At 45.0% G+C, this 15,179-nt stretch overlaps 3 protein-coding genes across 7 annotated transcripts in view; 2 read left to right on the top strand and 1 right to left on the bottom strand.

Annotated features, from left to right (window-relative positions):
* The window catches only part of LOC119810589 (interleukin-18), a 30,133-nt gene extending 21,513 nt beyond the window's left edge, over window positions 1-8,620 (bottom strand). The window contains exons 1-2 of one of the 4 annotated variants that reach the window (XM_038324141.2): window positions 8,483-8,620; window positions 7,081-7,230 (exon numbers count right to left, since the gene is read on the bottom strand). Coding sequence is in view for 1 of the 4 variants with exons in the window: in XM_038324140.2 (XP_038180068.1) it covers window positions 4,796-4,833 (38 nt within the window). In the remaining 3 variants the exon portion in view is untranslated. Of the gene's footprint in view, window positions 1-4,795; window positions 4,851-7,080; window positions 7,231-8,482 lie in introns of those variants that run through there. The other 3 variants (XM_038324143.2, XM_038324142.2, XM_038324140.2) reach the window with 3 other exon arrangements.
* Tex12 (testis expressed 12) overlaps window positions 1-15,179 on the top strand; it is a 71,095-nt gene that overhangs the window by 29,866 nt on the left and 26,050 nt on the right. Inside the window, exon 1 of one of the 2 annotated variants that reach the window (XM_038324138.1) lies at window positions 5,199-5,260. The exons of the other annotated variant lie outside the window; for it this stretch is intronic. The gene's annotated coding sequence lies outside the window, so the exon portion shown is untranslated. Of the gene's footprint in view, window positions 1-5,198; window positions 5,261-15,179 lie in introns of those variants that run through there. 2 annotated transcript variants of the gene reach the window in all.
* Window positions 6,432-14,723, top strand: LOC121676935. The gene is made up of 5 exons (XM_042054717.1): window positions 6,432-6,463; window positions 6,505-6,718; window positions 13,573-13,820; window positions 13,930-14,060; window positions 14,339-14,723. Exons 1-5 carry the CDS (start codon window positions 6,432-6,434, stop codon window positions 14,692-14,694), a joined length of 981 nt encoding a protein of 326 aa, XP_041910651.1. The 3' UTR covers window positions 14,695-14,723.

Here is a 15,179-nt window from a genome sequence, read left to right as displayed (position 1 = left end):
TCCATATTCCCAAATATTGTTTATAAATGTTCTTTTACATTTAAAGGGGGATATGATATAGATATGAATAATTTGCATTGGTATGGATTTTAAGGTCAATTTTGTTATATGTATATGTATTTCTAATCTTGATTAAGGTATTGTGATTGTGTAGTTCATTTTAAGAATATAATGTATAATTAGGAAATATAGGTTGCTAATGGATAATCATTGATAATAGTAAAGCTTATAGTCATGTTAGTTAGATTTTCTAGATATATAGAGATATATTTAAGTTAAAAAGGCATTCTTCATATCTTTCAAAGACTACAGAATATTGCATTTTAAATGTTTTAATAAGTTAGGACTGTTCATGACAATGAGACATGTCTGCTCCTGGCAGCACCAATCTACTTCAAGAGGAAGATGGGCATCAAAGAGGCTCCTTATGGAGTTTGATAGCCATTTGGGCAAGAAACTGCTCTTGCCTGGACTGTTGCAGAAACTGGACACAAAGAACCCAATGAGAGAGGACTGCTGAACTTGCCTAAATGTGAGATGATTCTTTGGGGTTCCTAATTCAAGAAAGAGTCTGCGAGACATTCTGAAGGACACAGAAGATAGTGACTGAACTACCTTTGAAATTTCCTGATCATGGAAATGTCTGCTGGAAACTATGGGCCTGTAGGCTGAAGATGGATGCCCCAACAGTACAAAAGAACTTTGGGTGACTGTCCAGGCAGTGAGATGTCTCTGTCATTTCTAGAGTTTTGGAAGTAGCTTACTTCTTGTTCACCTAGGTAATATTGTGTCCTTCTGGAGTCTCTGATGGAGTTGAAGAATAGATAGATAGTTATAGTTGTTTTCCTTTGTTATGATAAAGTAGATATAAATATTGTAACTGTAATTCTTACTTGATAACTTATTACATGTAATTTTGCTATGTTAAAGTTAAAGCCTTCTTTTTTTGTTTAAACAGAAAAAGGGGAAATGATGTGGGAGAGTCTTCTGTTTGAGTTGATTTCATTGGCTAATAAAGAAACTGCCTGGCCCATTTGATAGACCGCCCCTTAGGTGGGTGGAGTAGACAGAACAGGAAGAGGAAGTGAGGTAGAAGGATCAGTAAGATGCTATGCCTCTCCTTAGACAGACCTCCGTGCCTCTCCAGAGAGAGAAGCCAGACGCGATGAAGCTCCAGCCCAAGATGGATGTATGCTAGAAACTTCCTGGTAAGGCACCACTTTGTGGTGCTACACAGATTATTAGATATGGGTTAATCAAGATGTGAGTAAGAGGCAGAAAATAATGGGCCAGGCAGTATTTAAAAGAATACAGTTTCTGTGTAATTATTTTGGGGCATAAGCTAGTCAGGAGGCCGAAAGCAGGGCGGCAGGAATGCAGCCCACAGCCTCCTCACTACAGAATGGCGCCCAACGTGGGGCTCGAACCCACGACCCTGAGATTAAGAGTCTCATTAATTAATTAATTAATTAATTAATTAATAATGGAGGTGCCATTCTGTAGTGTGGAGCTGCGGGCTGGCTTCCCGCCACCCGGCTCCCGCACGGCTAGCTTATACCCCGAAATAACAACACACAAATTGTATTCTTTTAAATACTGCCTGGCCCATTATTTTCTGCCTCTTACTCACATCTTGATTAACCCATATCTAATAATCTGTGTAGCACCACAAAGTGGTGCCTTACCAGGAAGTTTCTAGCATACATCCATCTTGGGCTGGAGCTTCATTGCGTCTGGCATCTCTCTCAGGAGAGGCACGGAGGTCTGTCTAAGGAGAGGCATAGCATCTTACTGATCCTTCTACCTCACTTCCTCTTCCTGTTCTGTCTACTCCACCCACCTAAGGGGCGGTCTATCAAATGGGCCAGGCAGTTTCTTTATTAGCCAATGAAATCAACTCAAACAGAAGACTCTCCCACATCATTCTCCTGCATGTACACCTCCATGCCAGAAGAGGGCACTAGATCTCATGACAGATGGTTGTGAGCCACTATGTGGTTGCTGAATTGAACTCAGGACCTCTGGTAGAGCTGCCAATACTCTTAGGCTCTGAACCATCTCTCCAGCCCAGTTTCTGACACTCTTGAACAGACATACATGCAGGCAAAAAAAACACCAATGAATGTAAAGTTAAAATAAATTATATATATGTGATACCAAAATAAAACAAGGTAAAATAGAAAAATAAAAGGCAGCCTTGAGAGTTTAGCACCAGCGCCGCCACCACACACACCTACTGCTCTCATTTCCAGCTGCCCTTGCAGGCACACTGGCTTTCTTGCTCTTCCTCAGATGTGCTGGGACCCTCCAGTCTCTTCCTGTTCTGCTGAAACGATTACTAGCTCTGTACTTGGCCTGATCCCCATCTTAAGCTATTTAACACTGCACGCTCAGCAGAGCTTTCCCTAAGCACTTACTCAGTTCTCAGTTGTCTTCTTTCCCTTGTTTTCCTTAGGAAGGCTCCCTACTTCCTAATGTTACATCATCTGTCTACTGTGTTGTGTGTTTGTTCCTTCCTGCCCTTCCCTTCTGTACTAAGTACAGATACAGAGCCGGTCAGGGAGCTCAGTTGTTACAGGTTTGTCTAGCGTTTGTGAAGCCCTGTGTTCTCTCCCCAGCCTTCCAGGCAGGGTAGTGCTTGCCTGCCATCCAACACTAAGGAGGAGGAGACAAAAGGATCAGAAGGTCAGAGTCAAAATTTGAGGCCAGTTTGGGATGCATAGCAAGATCTCATTTCACAAAACAAAACCGTAGCAACAGAAAAGAAAGCAAAATGCCGTTGCCCATTACCCAAATTAGTGAAAAGTGAAAACCATCCCTGTGGCCACTACAGAATATGGAGTATTATCAGCCACATGGAGTACTGATGTGTGCCGCAATACGGATGAACATGGGAAGCAAAAACATCCTAATAAAGAAGCATGGCACAAAGGGAAGATCCTGCATGGTCTTATTTGTATGAAATGCCAGACTTGACAAATCTATTGAAATGAGCAAATCAGTAAGTAGGCTAATGGTTAGTGCTTCTTTTTGAGTGTATGAAACTGTTCTAGAATTAGTGATGATAGTTTACCACTCTTACTAAGAATTTGAATTGTATACTGTTAAATTGGTGGAATGAGCTGGGAATGGTGGTACACACCTTTAATCCCAGTACTTGAAAGGAAGAGGCAGGTGGATCTCAGAGTTCAATGCCAACTTGGTCTATAGAACTAGTTCCAGGACAGCCAGGGCTACATAAAGAAGCCCTGTCTTAACACCCCTAATAAAGAAACAAAACAAAAAAAACATCTGTTATGCCATGTATGGTGGTACATTCCTGTAATCCCAGCCCTCTGGGAGGCAGAGGGAGGAGAATTGGTTTGAGTTTGAGGCCAACATCGACCTCATTGAGTTCCAAGCCAGCTTGAGCTACATAGTGAGATTGTTACTTAACAACCCCCCAAATCCCACTAAACAATTCAAAGTAAGTGTTGCATCCACAGCTCTGAATCAGAGCTGAGTGTTACCTTGTGTGGCTTAGCAAATAAGTAATTCACATAGAATGCCACAGCACACAAAGGACTCGTGTGATAGGCAGACACAGGCAGTTTATGAATAGAATATGAAGCCTGAGTAGTAGGTATCAGAACTATGTTAGTGCTAAGGCATGTGTGAGTGCCAAGCCTTCTAACCCCATGTTCTAGCCTGCACCGACTCTAAGACTGATGGGTAGTAACGCTACATTTCACTCCCTAGGGACTTACTGTGCAGCAAGGCTCCTCAGATGAGAGTATTTAACCATGACAACCTGAATTTGAGCATCAGCCCTCATAGGGTGGAGGGAGAAACAAACCTCTTGTTTATCCCTCAAAGTGCTTGAGCACATACAGATAATACATAAATGTGACAGTAACGAGTGAAGAAGGCCGAGCTCAAGCATGGTGGCAGAAAGCCCGGCAGCTGCCTCTGCCTTGTTTTCCAATGCCAGCCTTCTGGGGCTAGGTTCAAAGTGAGCCAGCAATGGCCTGCAGTCTGTGCTATGGCTCCACAGTTACTGGTGATCAATTGGAAGGTTAAAGCTGATCCAATGGCAGGGGCTTCAGAATGAACACAGAGTTGACAGCAAACTGGTAACTGTAAATCCAAGGAGCTGTGCCTTCCTGATGCAGAGTTCAAAGGAAAGCTGATGGCAGCCATGCTGCTGGTGACCCCTTCCTGGCCACAAGGCAGAGGGAAAGTGACAGTGCTCCCTGGTAATGATGCCTTCTTAGGCGCCTGCAGCATTCCAGCCCCACAGTGGCTGACTACAAGGCCAGCCTATAAAAAACTTCCTTATTTTGTGTGTGTGGATGCTGGGAGGGCACACTTCTGTGAAGGTCAAGAGACATCCTACATGAGTCTTCTCTTCATGCCATGTGAGTTTTGGGGACCCAATTCAGGTCAAGGGACACAGCATCAAGCATTGCCACCTGCCTAGCCATCTCCCTATATGTAAACCAGGTCTTTTTCTTTAAACTTTTTTTAAAGTAGAAAATAGATTCTCCTCTCATACAACACATCCCAACCACAGTTTCCCCCAGCTTCTCACCCACATCCACTCCCCCTTCATTTCCTCTTCAGAAAGTGTTACAAGGAGAGGGCTGCTTGTTCGTCCATGTCACCCGGCTAGCTTAGCCCCGAAATAACCACACAGAAACTGTATTAATTAAAACACTGCTTGGCCCATTAGCTCTAACTTCTTATTGGCTAATTCTTACATCTTAATTTAACCTATTTCTATTAATCTGTGTATTGCCATGTGGCAGTGGCTTACCGGGTAAAATTCCCAGCATCTGTCTCCAGCGGATCCATGGTGTCTTTCCCCTTTGCTTTCTTCCTGCCTGAATTCAGTTCTGTCTTCTCTGCTTACCTAAGTTCTGCCCTATCAGGCCAAGGCAATTTCTTTATTCATTAACCAATACAAGCAACACACAGAGGGGACTCCATATCAAGAAAGCAACAGGCTTCCAAGAGAGGACAGTCAAACAGGATAAAACAAGTACAATAAGGCAAGGAGAAAGCCCTCTTTTTTATAGGGATATTTTCTTTATGTTTAAATAAAGCTTGCCTGAAGATCAGAGAGTAAAACTAAGCCACGACAGCCCGGCAGTGGTGGCTCACACCTTTAATCCCAGTCCTAGGGAGTCACATGCCTTTAAGTCCAGCACTAAAGGGGAATAGAAAACAGGAAAAGACAGAAGCTCAGCCTTCAGTCTGCAGTCACCCAGCCTTGGTAGAGGTAAGACTGCTCTAGTGGCTTGGCTGTTTTGCTTTTCTGATCTTCAGCTTGAACCCAAGTATCTGTCTCTGGGTTTTTATTATTTGTGCTATATCATATCAAGGTTGGATAAGGTAAACCAAGAGGAGGAAAAGAGTCTCAAGAGCAGGCAAGACAGTGGTGGTGCATACCTTTAATCCAAGCACCTTGGAGGCAGAGGCAGGCAGATCTCTGAGTTCGAGGACAGCCTGGTCTACAAGAGCTAATTCCAGTACAGCCACCAAAGCTACAGAGAAACCTTGTCTCGGGGGGGGGGGAAACAACAAAAAACAAAAAACCAAACAAAAAGAGCAGGCAAGAGTCAGAGATACACCTGCTTCCACTCTTAGGAGTCGCCCAAACAACAAGTTAACGGTCGTAACATATATGTGAGAACCTGGTGCAGTTATTTCTTGTTTTTTGTGACTTTTGCATGAATGTGTGTATGCATGCAAACTCTAAGGACAGTGCCCATGGAGGCCAGAAGAGGGCACCAGATCTCTCTCTCTCTCTCTCTCTCTCTCTCTCTCTCTCTCTCTCTCTCTCTCTCCCCCCTCTCTCTCTCTCCCCCCTCCTTCCCTCCCCCTTCCCTTCCTCCCTCCCCCCTCTCCTCTTTCTCTCTCACACACACACATACACATTCACACTAATAGTGCAGTGCTTATGGTGGCGAGAAGATGCCAGCAGATAAACACACACACACACACACACACACACACACACACACACATTTGTTGAAACTAACATTTAAGAGCAGCCTTAGCAGATGTGCTGCAATGCCTATAACCCCAGCCATTTAGAGACAGAGACAAGAAAAGGAGTTTGAGACCAGACTGCTCTACGTAGTGAGTCCCTGATTCAACAACAAAAACAATCTGAAAAGATGAAACAGAGGAAAAGGAAGCTTTTCTATAGCTGCTTTGTAATTTTAGAATTGTCCAAAATGAAAATGGATTCTGATTGCATTAGTGTTTGCCTCTTTCTTTGTTTGTGTTTTGAGACAAAGTTTCTCTATGTAGTCTTCGGCTGTCCTGGAACTTGTTCTGCACCAGGATGGCCTGGAACTTCAGGGATCTGCCTGCTTCTGCCTCTCAAGTGCTGAGATTACAGGGGTTCTCCCCACCTCCATGCTCTGTTGGCATTGTGTGATATGATGTCCCAGTCAATAAACGTCTTAAACAAGAAGTGAGTTAGTAGAGAGCATGAAGCTTATGAAACAATATCAGTCACAGGAGAGCGGACCTGCCTGATGGGAACACAGCTTTCTCTCTGGGTCAGTCCCATGGCATTGCGAATCCCCACATCTGTTGCTCAATTTGTCAGCTGCAGACACTGAGCAGAGAGGGTAAGCTGGCACTGAGCCAGCTGCAGCAGTCAGGGCCAGCTGCTCCATTCTGTCTGGAACTTCCTCTCTCTGCTGTCACCAGCACAAGTGACAAGGTATGCTATGACAGCCAACTGTAAAGGAAAGTGATGGAGACAGGGACTCGGAGAGGTGGCAAAACTCTTCTGGGGCGATGATTTGGGATGAATTTAATTCTAATTGGGAGGTGATTTGAAATGAATTAGTTCTAATTTGAAGGTGATTTGGAATGAATTAGTTCTGTGCTCTTAAACAAAGGGACAGAGTTGAGATTGTGTGACTGCTAATGAATTATCCGGAGACCTAGTTAGTAATAATCTGTGTCAAAGTCCCTGAAGTCCCTGAGTCTGTCTCTCTCTCTCTCTCTCTCTCTCTCTCTCTCTCTCTCTCTCTCTCTCTCTCTTAATATATATAAAGGAGGTTTGTTAGAATGACTTACAGGCAGTGATCTAGCTAATCCAACAATGCTGGCTATGAATGAGATGTCCAGAAGTTGCTCAGTCCCCGAGGCTGGATGTCTCAGCAGGTCTTCAGCAGATGCTGGGATCCCAAAGATGAAGGTTGCAAGGCCAGTGAAGGAATGGACTTGCTAGTAAGGCGAGAGCAAGCAAGCAAATAGCAGAAGCTTCCTTCTTTCCTGTCCTTATATAAGCTTCCAGCAGAAGGTGTTGTTATGGTTTTCGTCTCTTTAAGAGACAAGCCACACCCACTCCCTCCCCCATCCGCTGAGCCAGGCTGATCTTCAGTTTCCGGCCTGAGCTCCCTCTCCCTTCAGTCTTCCGCTCAGAGAGGCAGCTTTGCTTCTGCCTCTCTCCCCACTTCTTTGCCCCCCCCCTCTCTCTGTCCCTCTAAGTAATAGATATCTAATTCTATTCTGTAGGATGTGTCTGTCCATGTGCCTTCTATCCTGTGGGGGAGGGGGCTTGCTGGGACCAGCCTTCCGGGACCATCCCAGTGCCACATGGCTGGGCCCAGCCCAGCGCCAGCGACTCTCCAGGTCAGGGAGCCATCGCTAGGGACCAGCAGTCATCTCTGCCTGGGACTGACCAGCCCGCCCACCCGCCATGTGTTGGGGACCAGCAGCCCTCTCTGCCTGGGACTAGCTGCTCTGTGGGCCCCGCTGCCTGCCGCCGTTGCAGCATTTTTAACAGGTGTGGCCAAGGTTCAAGCTGTGTCTTGACACTCAAGATCTGAATTATAGACCCATGTCTTCCTGACTCATTAGGATAAAAAAAAAAAATCAAGCAAAACATCTCTCTCTGGTGTGTTATCCATTTCTGGATTGTAGTTTGTTCCAGATGTTGGCAAGTTGTCAATTAAAACTAGCCATCACAGAGTCCGTTTCTAAAGCTTTAGTTATATTGAGTGGACATGGTTTGACATGCCTGTGCATGCAACTGAGGCAGGAAGAACCCCGGCCTAAATAGTGAGTTCAGGGTCAGCCTGAGTTTTAAATATATTTGTCTTTCAAATGTGAGGAATGGAGTTTGGACCCCCAGAACCCACGTGGCCAGCCTGCAGTTCCAGTCTCTGAAAGATGAAATGAGATCTCCAGAGCAAGCCGGATTGTGAGCTTAGCCATATTGGTGAGCTCTGGGTTTGCTTGAGAGACCCTGCCTCAATGAATAAGGTGGAAGAGCTATGCAGGATGGTTCCAGAATCCACCGCAGGCCTCCAGAGACATATGCACACACACACACACAACACGCTCATCCACACACACATGCAAACACACATATGAACACTACATAAACATAAGAAATTGAAAAAGTGAATCATTCCTTTTCTTCATTGTAAGGAAGATTAAAGTTTACTTTCTAAAAGGGGGTGGGGGTGCTCACATTTCTTAAGGAGCCCTTATGCCCAGCAGCATAGACCAGTGAGATGTTCTGTATGTTGAGAAGGAGAAATCAGTCATTTGACAGATAAGACTGAACTCCCTGGTTTGACTGATGTTAGTGCCCTAACCATGGGACAAGGACCTGGGCTTCAAGTTCAAGGGTCAGAATTTGAACACTGGAAATACAAAGGTTTTTTTTTTTTTTTCCTGATAAGCTAGGCATGGTGGCTCTCACCTTCAATTCTAGCACTCAGGAGGCAGAGGCAGGCAGATCATTGTGAGTTCAAGGCTAGCCTGGTTTACATTACAAGTTTCAGGCCAGTCAAGGCTGCACAGTCAAATCATGTCTCAAAAAATAAAAAAAAACTAAGTTCAAAGATAATTGTAAGTGTAAATGAATGGAAAGGCAGAGGTTTGAGATTATGCTGTTTCTTGACTGAAGCTGATGCATTAAGCCACCTTCAGCAGGTTTGTTTTCAGCAAGGCTGGGATGGCAGCGCACGCCTGTGAGTCCAGGATCTTCGAGGCTGAGCCCAGGAAATCAGGAGCTCAAGGTGATCTTCAGCAACAGTGCATCTGATATCAGCCTGGGATTATAGGAGACCCTGCCTACACACACACACACACACACACACACACACACACACACACGTAGAAATATACTGCTTCTTTGACCCCAATAAATACTAATACTGCTACCACTACTAATAAAAGGATATAGCACATTGCTTAATGACTACCTAGAAAAGTGACGAAACCCTCTCTTACTTAATCTTTTTAAAAGTTTTTGCTCCCTTAAGCAACTGTATGCACCTTCCTGAGATTTTCCTGAGTTTGGAGACTGAGTTAGGAACTTGACTTGTGGGCATCTGTGTAGTAATTGACACATTGCATGGCATACAATAAACATTTAATAAGGGCAAGTTTGATCCCTTGCCTGGGTTCACCTATCCCCATGAGGGTGCTAGAGTGAAGCTGGCAGCTCTCCAATCATTTACTGGAAGACTTGGGTGTGCAGTGTTATCAAGCTGACAGAGGGATGCTGACCAGGCAGGGCCAGCGTGTTGGCTCTGCACATTGTGTGCAGCCTGCTTGTGACCTCACCACTCTTGGGCTAGAAGGTATTGGCATTCTGCTTTTGTAGTAAATCTTTAACCATGAAAGAGTCTGAAGCTATCGGCCACTGATAAATGACAAAGCCTGAGTCACAGATGTCACCTTCTGTCCTCAGCACAGTCTAGGCTCTTGACTAGGGTCCTCAAGACCTCAGTGCTTTGGAGGCTGGCAAGCTTTTGAATTCTATTTTGTGTATTTATTGTGTGTTTGCACACGAGCTCGTGCTACAGGGCATAGGAAGTAAGTGGAGGTCAGAGGACAACTCACAGGAGCGGGGCTTTTCCTCTAGCTGTGGGTCCCGGGCCTCAAGCAGGCTGCCTTCTCAACAGCTCCCTAGTTTTCTTTATTTATTCTTTTTATTCGTTCTAAAGAAAGGTCTCTTCTACCCCAGGTTAGTTCTATATTTGCTATGCTGGTAAAGATGACTTTGAACCTCTGATCGCCTGTCCTTTGCCCCTCCCCATGTGCCCGTTTCACTCTATGCTGTACCAACAGCCCAGCCTTGGAAAATTAAAGTACGCAAATGACCTGTGACCTCCTGAGACCAGTGGTGTGGAATTAGAGGCTCTGCAGACTAAGGCACCTCCTGAAAAAACAGATCTGGGGCAGAGGTGGGAGAAGATCCAATGAGAGCTTCCCTGTTGAGTTCAAGGGTCAGGGGAGGTCAACATCCTCACTGTGCATTTATGAGACACAAAAACAAGACCCATATGCTGTCTTTAGAATAGAGCCCCAGTGTAAAAGAAATGGGGGGAAGCAGGTAAGACCTGAACTTCCTCAGAGCAGTCCAGCAGAGTCCAGAAAGCTGGGCATTCAGTGTTGGAGCTTTCCTGAGGCTGACTGCTTTACTCTGCTGACTCTCAGGTAAGAGCAATAGGAAATCCAGTGCTGATAGAAGCTCCTTGTTAAAGGATCAGAGGCAGGAATGGTTTTATCAGGCACTGGCTCCTTGCTCTTCCCTCTGGGCATTGACTTTCTGCTAAGGCTAGCTCTTTTCCTACTAGCAGGACAAAATGATTTAATATTAAGCAAACAATGACTATGTCAGTTCCTGGACTTACCTATAGCTGTTCAGAAAGGAATTTCTCTTCTCTCAACCGTGGGAAAATACTCGATTTGGACAAACATCCTTCCTACACTTACCCTCAGAGGACCACTGTGAGTAAGGAAATGTCATCACGGTAAGAATAGGACAATGCCCAAGTGAAAGGAACTCTGTCAGGGGCTCTGGGAGGCATGAGGGTGGCTCTGTCAATCAACACCAATGGCCCAAGAAACCTGCATGTGTAAGGAGGGAGGCAAAATGGATCCCAGAGCAGTGACCAAGAATGTCACTCATGTGGGTGGAGACAGCCACACTGCTCAAGGGTTTCGTGGACAGGAGTGAGAGTCTGCTAAGTAGCACCTTTGCGAGCAGCCAGCCAGAGAGTACAAGGGAACGACATCTTAGGATGTGCCATGGTGTGTTCATAGCAATGGAAGACTATATTCCTTACCCATCCCATCCCTGGTACCTTGGTATTCCATCATGGAACTTAGATACAACTCTGGATAAAGGCATACCCTAAAGTATTCAGAGTCTATCTCCACATTTTTCTGACTCGATTTGGGGGAACACAGAGTAGAAATTAAAACATAGAAAATATGTTACTTTCCAACAGTCTATTATCTTGGCCTCTGCTCTGTAAATTAGCCTCTGACCTACACAGATATCTCCCAAAGAACCCCGTGTTCATAAGCCGCGAAGGGAGAAGCCCTCCTCACATGTGTCTCTTAGAATCTCTTTTGTTTTTTAAATTTTATTGACATTATTTAGTCAAGGTTCAGCTAGCATTGGGCCTTCTCCCCGACCTTTGTTTTTATTCTATTTATGAATTTTTAGAAAACCTAATCTTTTGCCCTGGTTTATTTTTTAATTTTATTTTTTAGATGGGGTAGCTAAAGTTTGCCTCAATATTTGTTATAATAATAGCGAATGACCTTAAACTTTTGATCTTTTGCCTTTACTGCCAGAGTTATAGGATTACAGGATTGTACCACAATGGTTACTTTTATACCACGCTGGGGATTCAATCTAGTACTTTGTACAACTTCAGGTACTCCATTAGTGTAGCTACATCTTAGCTTCTATGTTTGCTTATAGGCTTAATTTTTTAAAGATTTATTTTACTTTTAATTTTGTGGTGTGTGTGTGTCTCCAGATGATCACAAAGGCCAGAAGAGGGTACTGGATCTCCAGGAGCTGGAGTTAACAGGCAGTTGTGAGTTACCAGATGTGGGTACTTTTATAATTTTTTTTAAAAAATGCTGCAAGATCCCCAGTGGCAGTAGGCAGCAGAAATGCTGTAGGTCCCAAATGGTGGTAGCAGCCCATGTGGTGGCAGACAGCAGGCCCTGGGAGCAGCCAGTCCCAGGTGGAGACAGCTGCTGGTCCCAAGCAGTGGCTGGTCCCAAGCAGGGAGACACATGGCAGGCGGGCAGGAGACAGAGACATGGATCGACACGACATGCAGAGTGAGGTTGAATATTTATTCAGGGGGTTATGAAGGGGGAGGGGAGGAGAGAGGAGAGAGAAAGAGAGAGAGGAGAGAGAAAGAGAGAGAGAGGAGAGAGAAAGAGAGAAAGAGGAGAGAGAGAAAGAGAAGAGAGAGAGGAGAAAGGAGAGAGAGAGTGACAGAGAGACACATGTGTACATGCCAAGAAAGGACAGGAAGAGAGAGATTCAAGATGGCGGTGAGAGGTCAGGGGTCGCCAAGAGTGGGCGTGGCTTGCCCCTTAAAGGGCCAAAAGAATAACAGGTTCTGAGAACTGAACTCAGGTTTTATGGAAGAGCAGGAAGCACTCTTAACTGCTTGAGCCATCTCTCCAGCCCTGATATTAAAAGTATTGTGTGCCTCTGATACTGAACATATGGTGGAGTGGGGAGACAGCTCAGCAGGTAAGAGTGCTTCCTGCTCGGGCAGAGAACTGAGGTCAGTTGCAGGCAGCCATATCAGGTGCCTCACAACTGGTGGACTCCAGCTCCAGGGGACCCAATGTGCTTCTCTGCCCTCTATGGGCAGTGCACTCACATATACGGTCTCCCATGCATGTACATATATTCGAAATTAAAATCTTGAAAATATATTGTATTCAGGGCATGACATCTGAGAGCTTTCTGAGAAAATCCCTACTTTTTCTTAAACCAAAAAGCTGCAGCAAAGAGAATTAACAATTTCAAAAACTTTGTGCAGACTGTCCTTCAGTGTAAGAGTCCGTATGGATATTCTTGGTTGTCAACTTGAGAATATGTGGAATTAACAAAAGCCCAAAGTGACTGGGTACACCTGTGAGGAAATTTTTCTTAATTAAATCATTTGTAGTGGGAAAGACCTATGTTTAATTCAGCTATTCTGAGATGGGAAGATATACCTTAATCCCGATCTTTTGAGTTGGTAAAACTCACCTTTAATCTGAGCCACACCTCTAGTGGTAGCCTGTATAAAGGACCTAGAAGAAGAAGGCTTCCTCTCTTTTGCCTGTTCACCCTTATTCTTGCTGGTAAGTCCGTCCCTTCACTGGCTTTAGAGCTTACTTCTTTGGGATCCCAGTGTGTAGTAAATGTTAGCTGAGCTCTCCAGCATCGTGGATTGAGCAACATCTGGGTTCTTGTACTTTCTTGGTATATAGCCATTGTTGGACTTGCTGAACCACAACCTACTGGCCACTCTAATAAGTCGTGTGTGTGTGCACACAGGCACATGTGTGTTGTATATGCCTATTCTACCAGTTCTGTTCCTCTAGAGATCCCTAACTAATACAAAACATGAAAATGAAAGTGGTCCAAAGAAAGGGGAGGAAGCAATGGGGGTGGGGAAGAGGAGGGAGAAATGCCTCCAGTGTAGCCCTGCTTTAGGGAGGTTGAGCCCCATGGTCTCTTGTCTCAAGCTTGAGTTTTTTTCAGTGCTTTTGCCCTTTGTTGTTTTTATTTTCTAGTCTTCAGATCTGAGCTCTGTTGAATATACTGAATTTAGATCCTGGCAAAAACAAAAAACAAAAACATCCACCTCCCCCAAAAAAGCCCACCTTGAGAGTGAGAGGCCCGGCCATGAGCCAACAGCTCAGACACCACTGGAGGAAACTTTGAGGCTGCTTGAAGCTGTGACTACAACCCCACCAGCTGTTGGGTTGAAAACTGTCAGCAACAAGGTTTCCAGTTGTGAGCAGCTGTTTCTGTGCACTAGGTAAATTAGAATTCTCTTGTGTAGCAATCAGGGGGTGAGAATTGGAAAAAACCAACAAGGAATATGGAATAGTCTTTATGAGGGTACATTTTCTCCTTATATTTTAAAGCCCATGTGTTGAGAGAAGATGGGAAGAAAAGAAGCAACATATGTCTAAGAGCCAGGAGAAAGAGCAGAAGCATGAAGTGCTGCTCCTTCAGAGCAGAGAGCAGTCTGCAGGAATAGGAATGACCCACAATGGTGTGTGTGTGGGGTGTGGGTGGGGAGTGCACGAGGGAGGGAAAGGCCTCATGTCTGAGACGTGATGTGTGAGTGAGGAGCCGAGGTGGAAGAGAGTGGTGGACACATGGAGAAGTGTCAAGTTCTCCAGTGCTATATGCCACCGGGATCTTTGTGCCGTGTGCTCTACACAGCTACCTATGGAGGAGGCATTTCTGTGGTTTCCAGTGTGAATGTCTGTCCATCGATCCAGAAAGAGTATATCCATGTCCATATATCTTGTTTATTTTGGTTCTTAGGTTATGGGACGAGATTCAAAATGAGGGTGTCTGACCCCCAAATCCAGTCTCCATCACAGCACTGCACCCCACTCTTTAAGGGGTTGTCTGACTCTGAAATTCAGTCTCTATCATGGTCTCCACCCTACTCTATGGTTATCAGCCATCAGGAGACCGATGAGAAGGGAGAGAGAACAAAACTGTCCAGAAAACATGTGGTGCCTGCACATAAGACCTGCACTGGGGGTGTCAGGCAGAAGAATGTGTTCAAGGCCATAGGGAGACTCAGATTCAGTCTCAAGGAAATGATTGAAGACAGCAAAGAGAGCAGAATTCAGTCCTTCGGGCCTCACTCCAAACGGACCAGAGAGCCCTGACCAGGGATAATAAAATAAAGTTGCTGTTACATGTGTTCTCTGCTTAGATTTTATGTTTAAGTGGGGGTGTGTGTGAATGTGTGTGTATGTGTGTGTTTGTGTGTACGCGTGTGTGTGCGTGTGTGTGTGTGTGAGTGTGTGTGTGTGTGTGTGTGTGTGTGTGTGTGTGAGAGAGAGAGAGAGAGAGAGAGAGAGAGAGAGAGAGAGAGGAACCAGAAGGTGTCAGAGCTGCTGGAGTTGGGGTCACAGACAGTGTGAACTTCTAATAATGTTGATTTGCTTCAACTTCTCCCAGTGAAATAAAATTGTAATGGCTAAGACAGCACATAACACAGTCCGCACGATGACTCAGCAGATAAAGGCACTTGCTATGCAAGCCTCATGATCTGAGTTTGAGTCCTGGAACCTGGAACCTGAAACCCACACAAAGATGGAAGGATAGAACTGACTCCCCTCACTCAGGGTGGCATGTGCATACCCCATCA

This window comes from Arvicola amphibius, chromosome 3, assembly GCF_903992535.2.
Source record: "Arvicola amphibius chromosome 3, mArvAmp1.2, whole genome shotgun sequence".
Taxonomy (NCBI): domain Eukaryota; kingdom Metazoa; phylum Chordata; class Mammalia; order Rodentia; family Cricetidae; genus Arvicola; species Arvicola amphibius.
The sequence above is the reverse complement of the archived record's forward strand: the minus strand, read 5'-3'. Positions and strand labels throughout refer to the sequence as shown.

Coding starts and splice junctions, on each gene's coding strand:
- LOC121676935 (XM_042054717.1), top strand. CDS start 6,432: ATGTCCCAGTCAATAAACGTCTTAAACAAGAA. Junction 6,719..13,572: donor TCACCAGCACAAGTGACAAG/GTATGCTATGAC, acceptor TTTATTTTCTAG/TCTTCAGATCTGAGCTCTGT. Junction 14,061..14,338: donor AATAGGAATGACCCACAATG/GTGTGTGTGTGG, acceptor TTTGGTTCTTAG/GTTATGGGACGAGATTCAAA.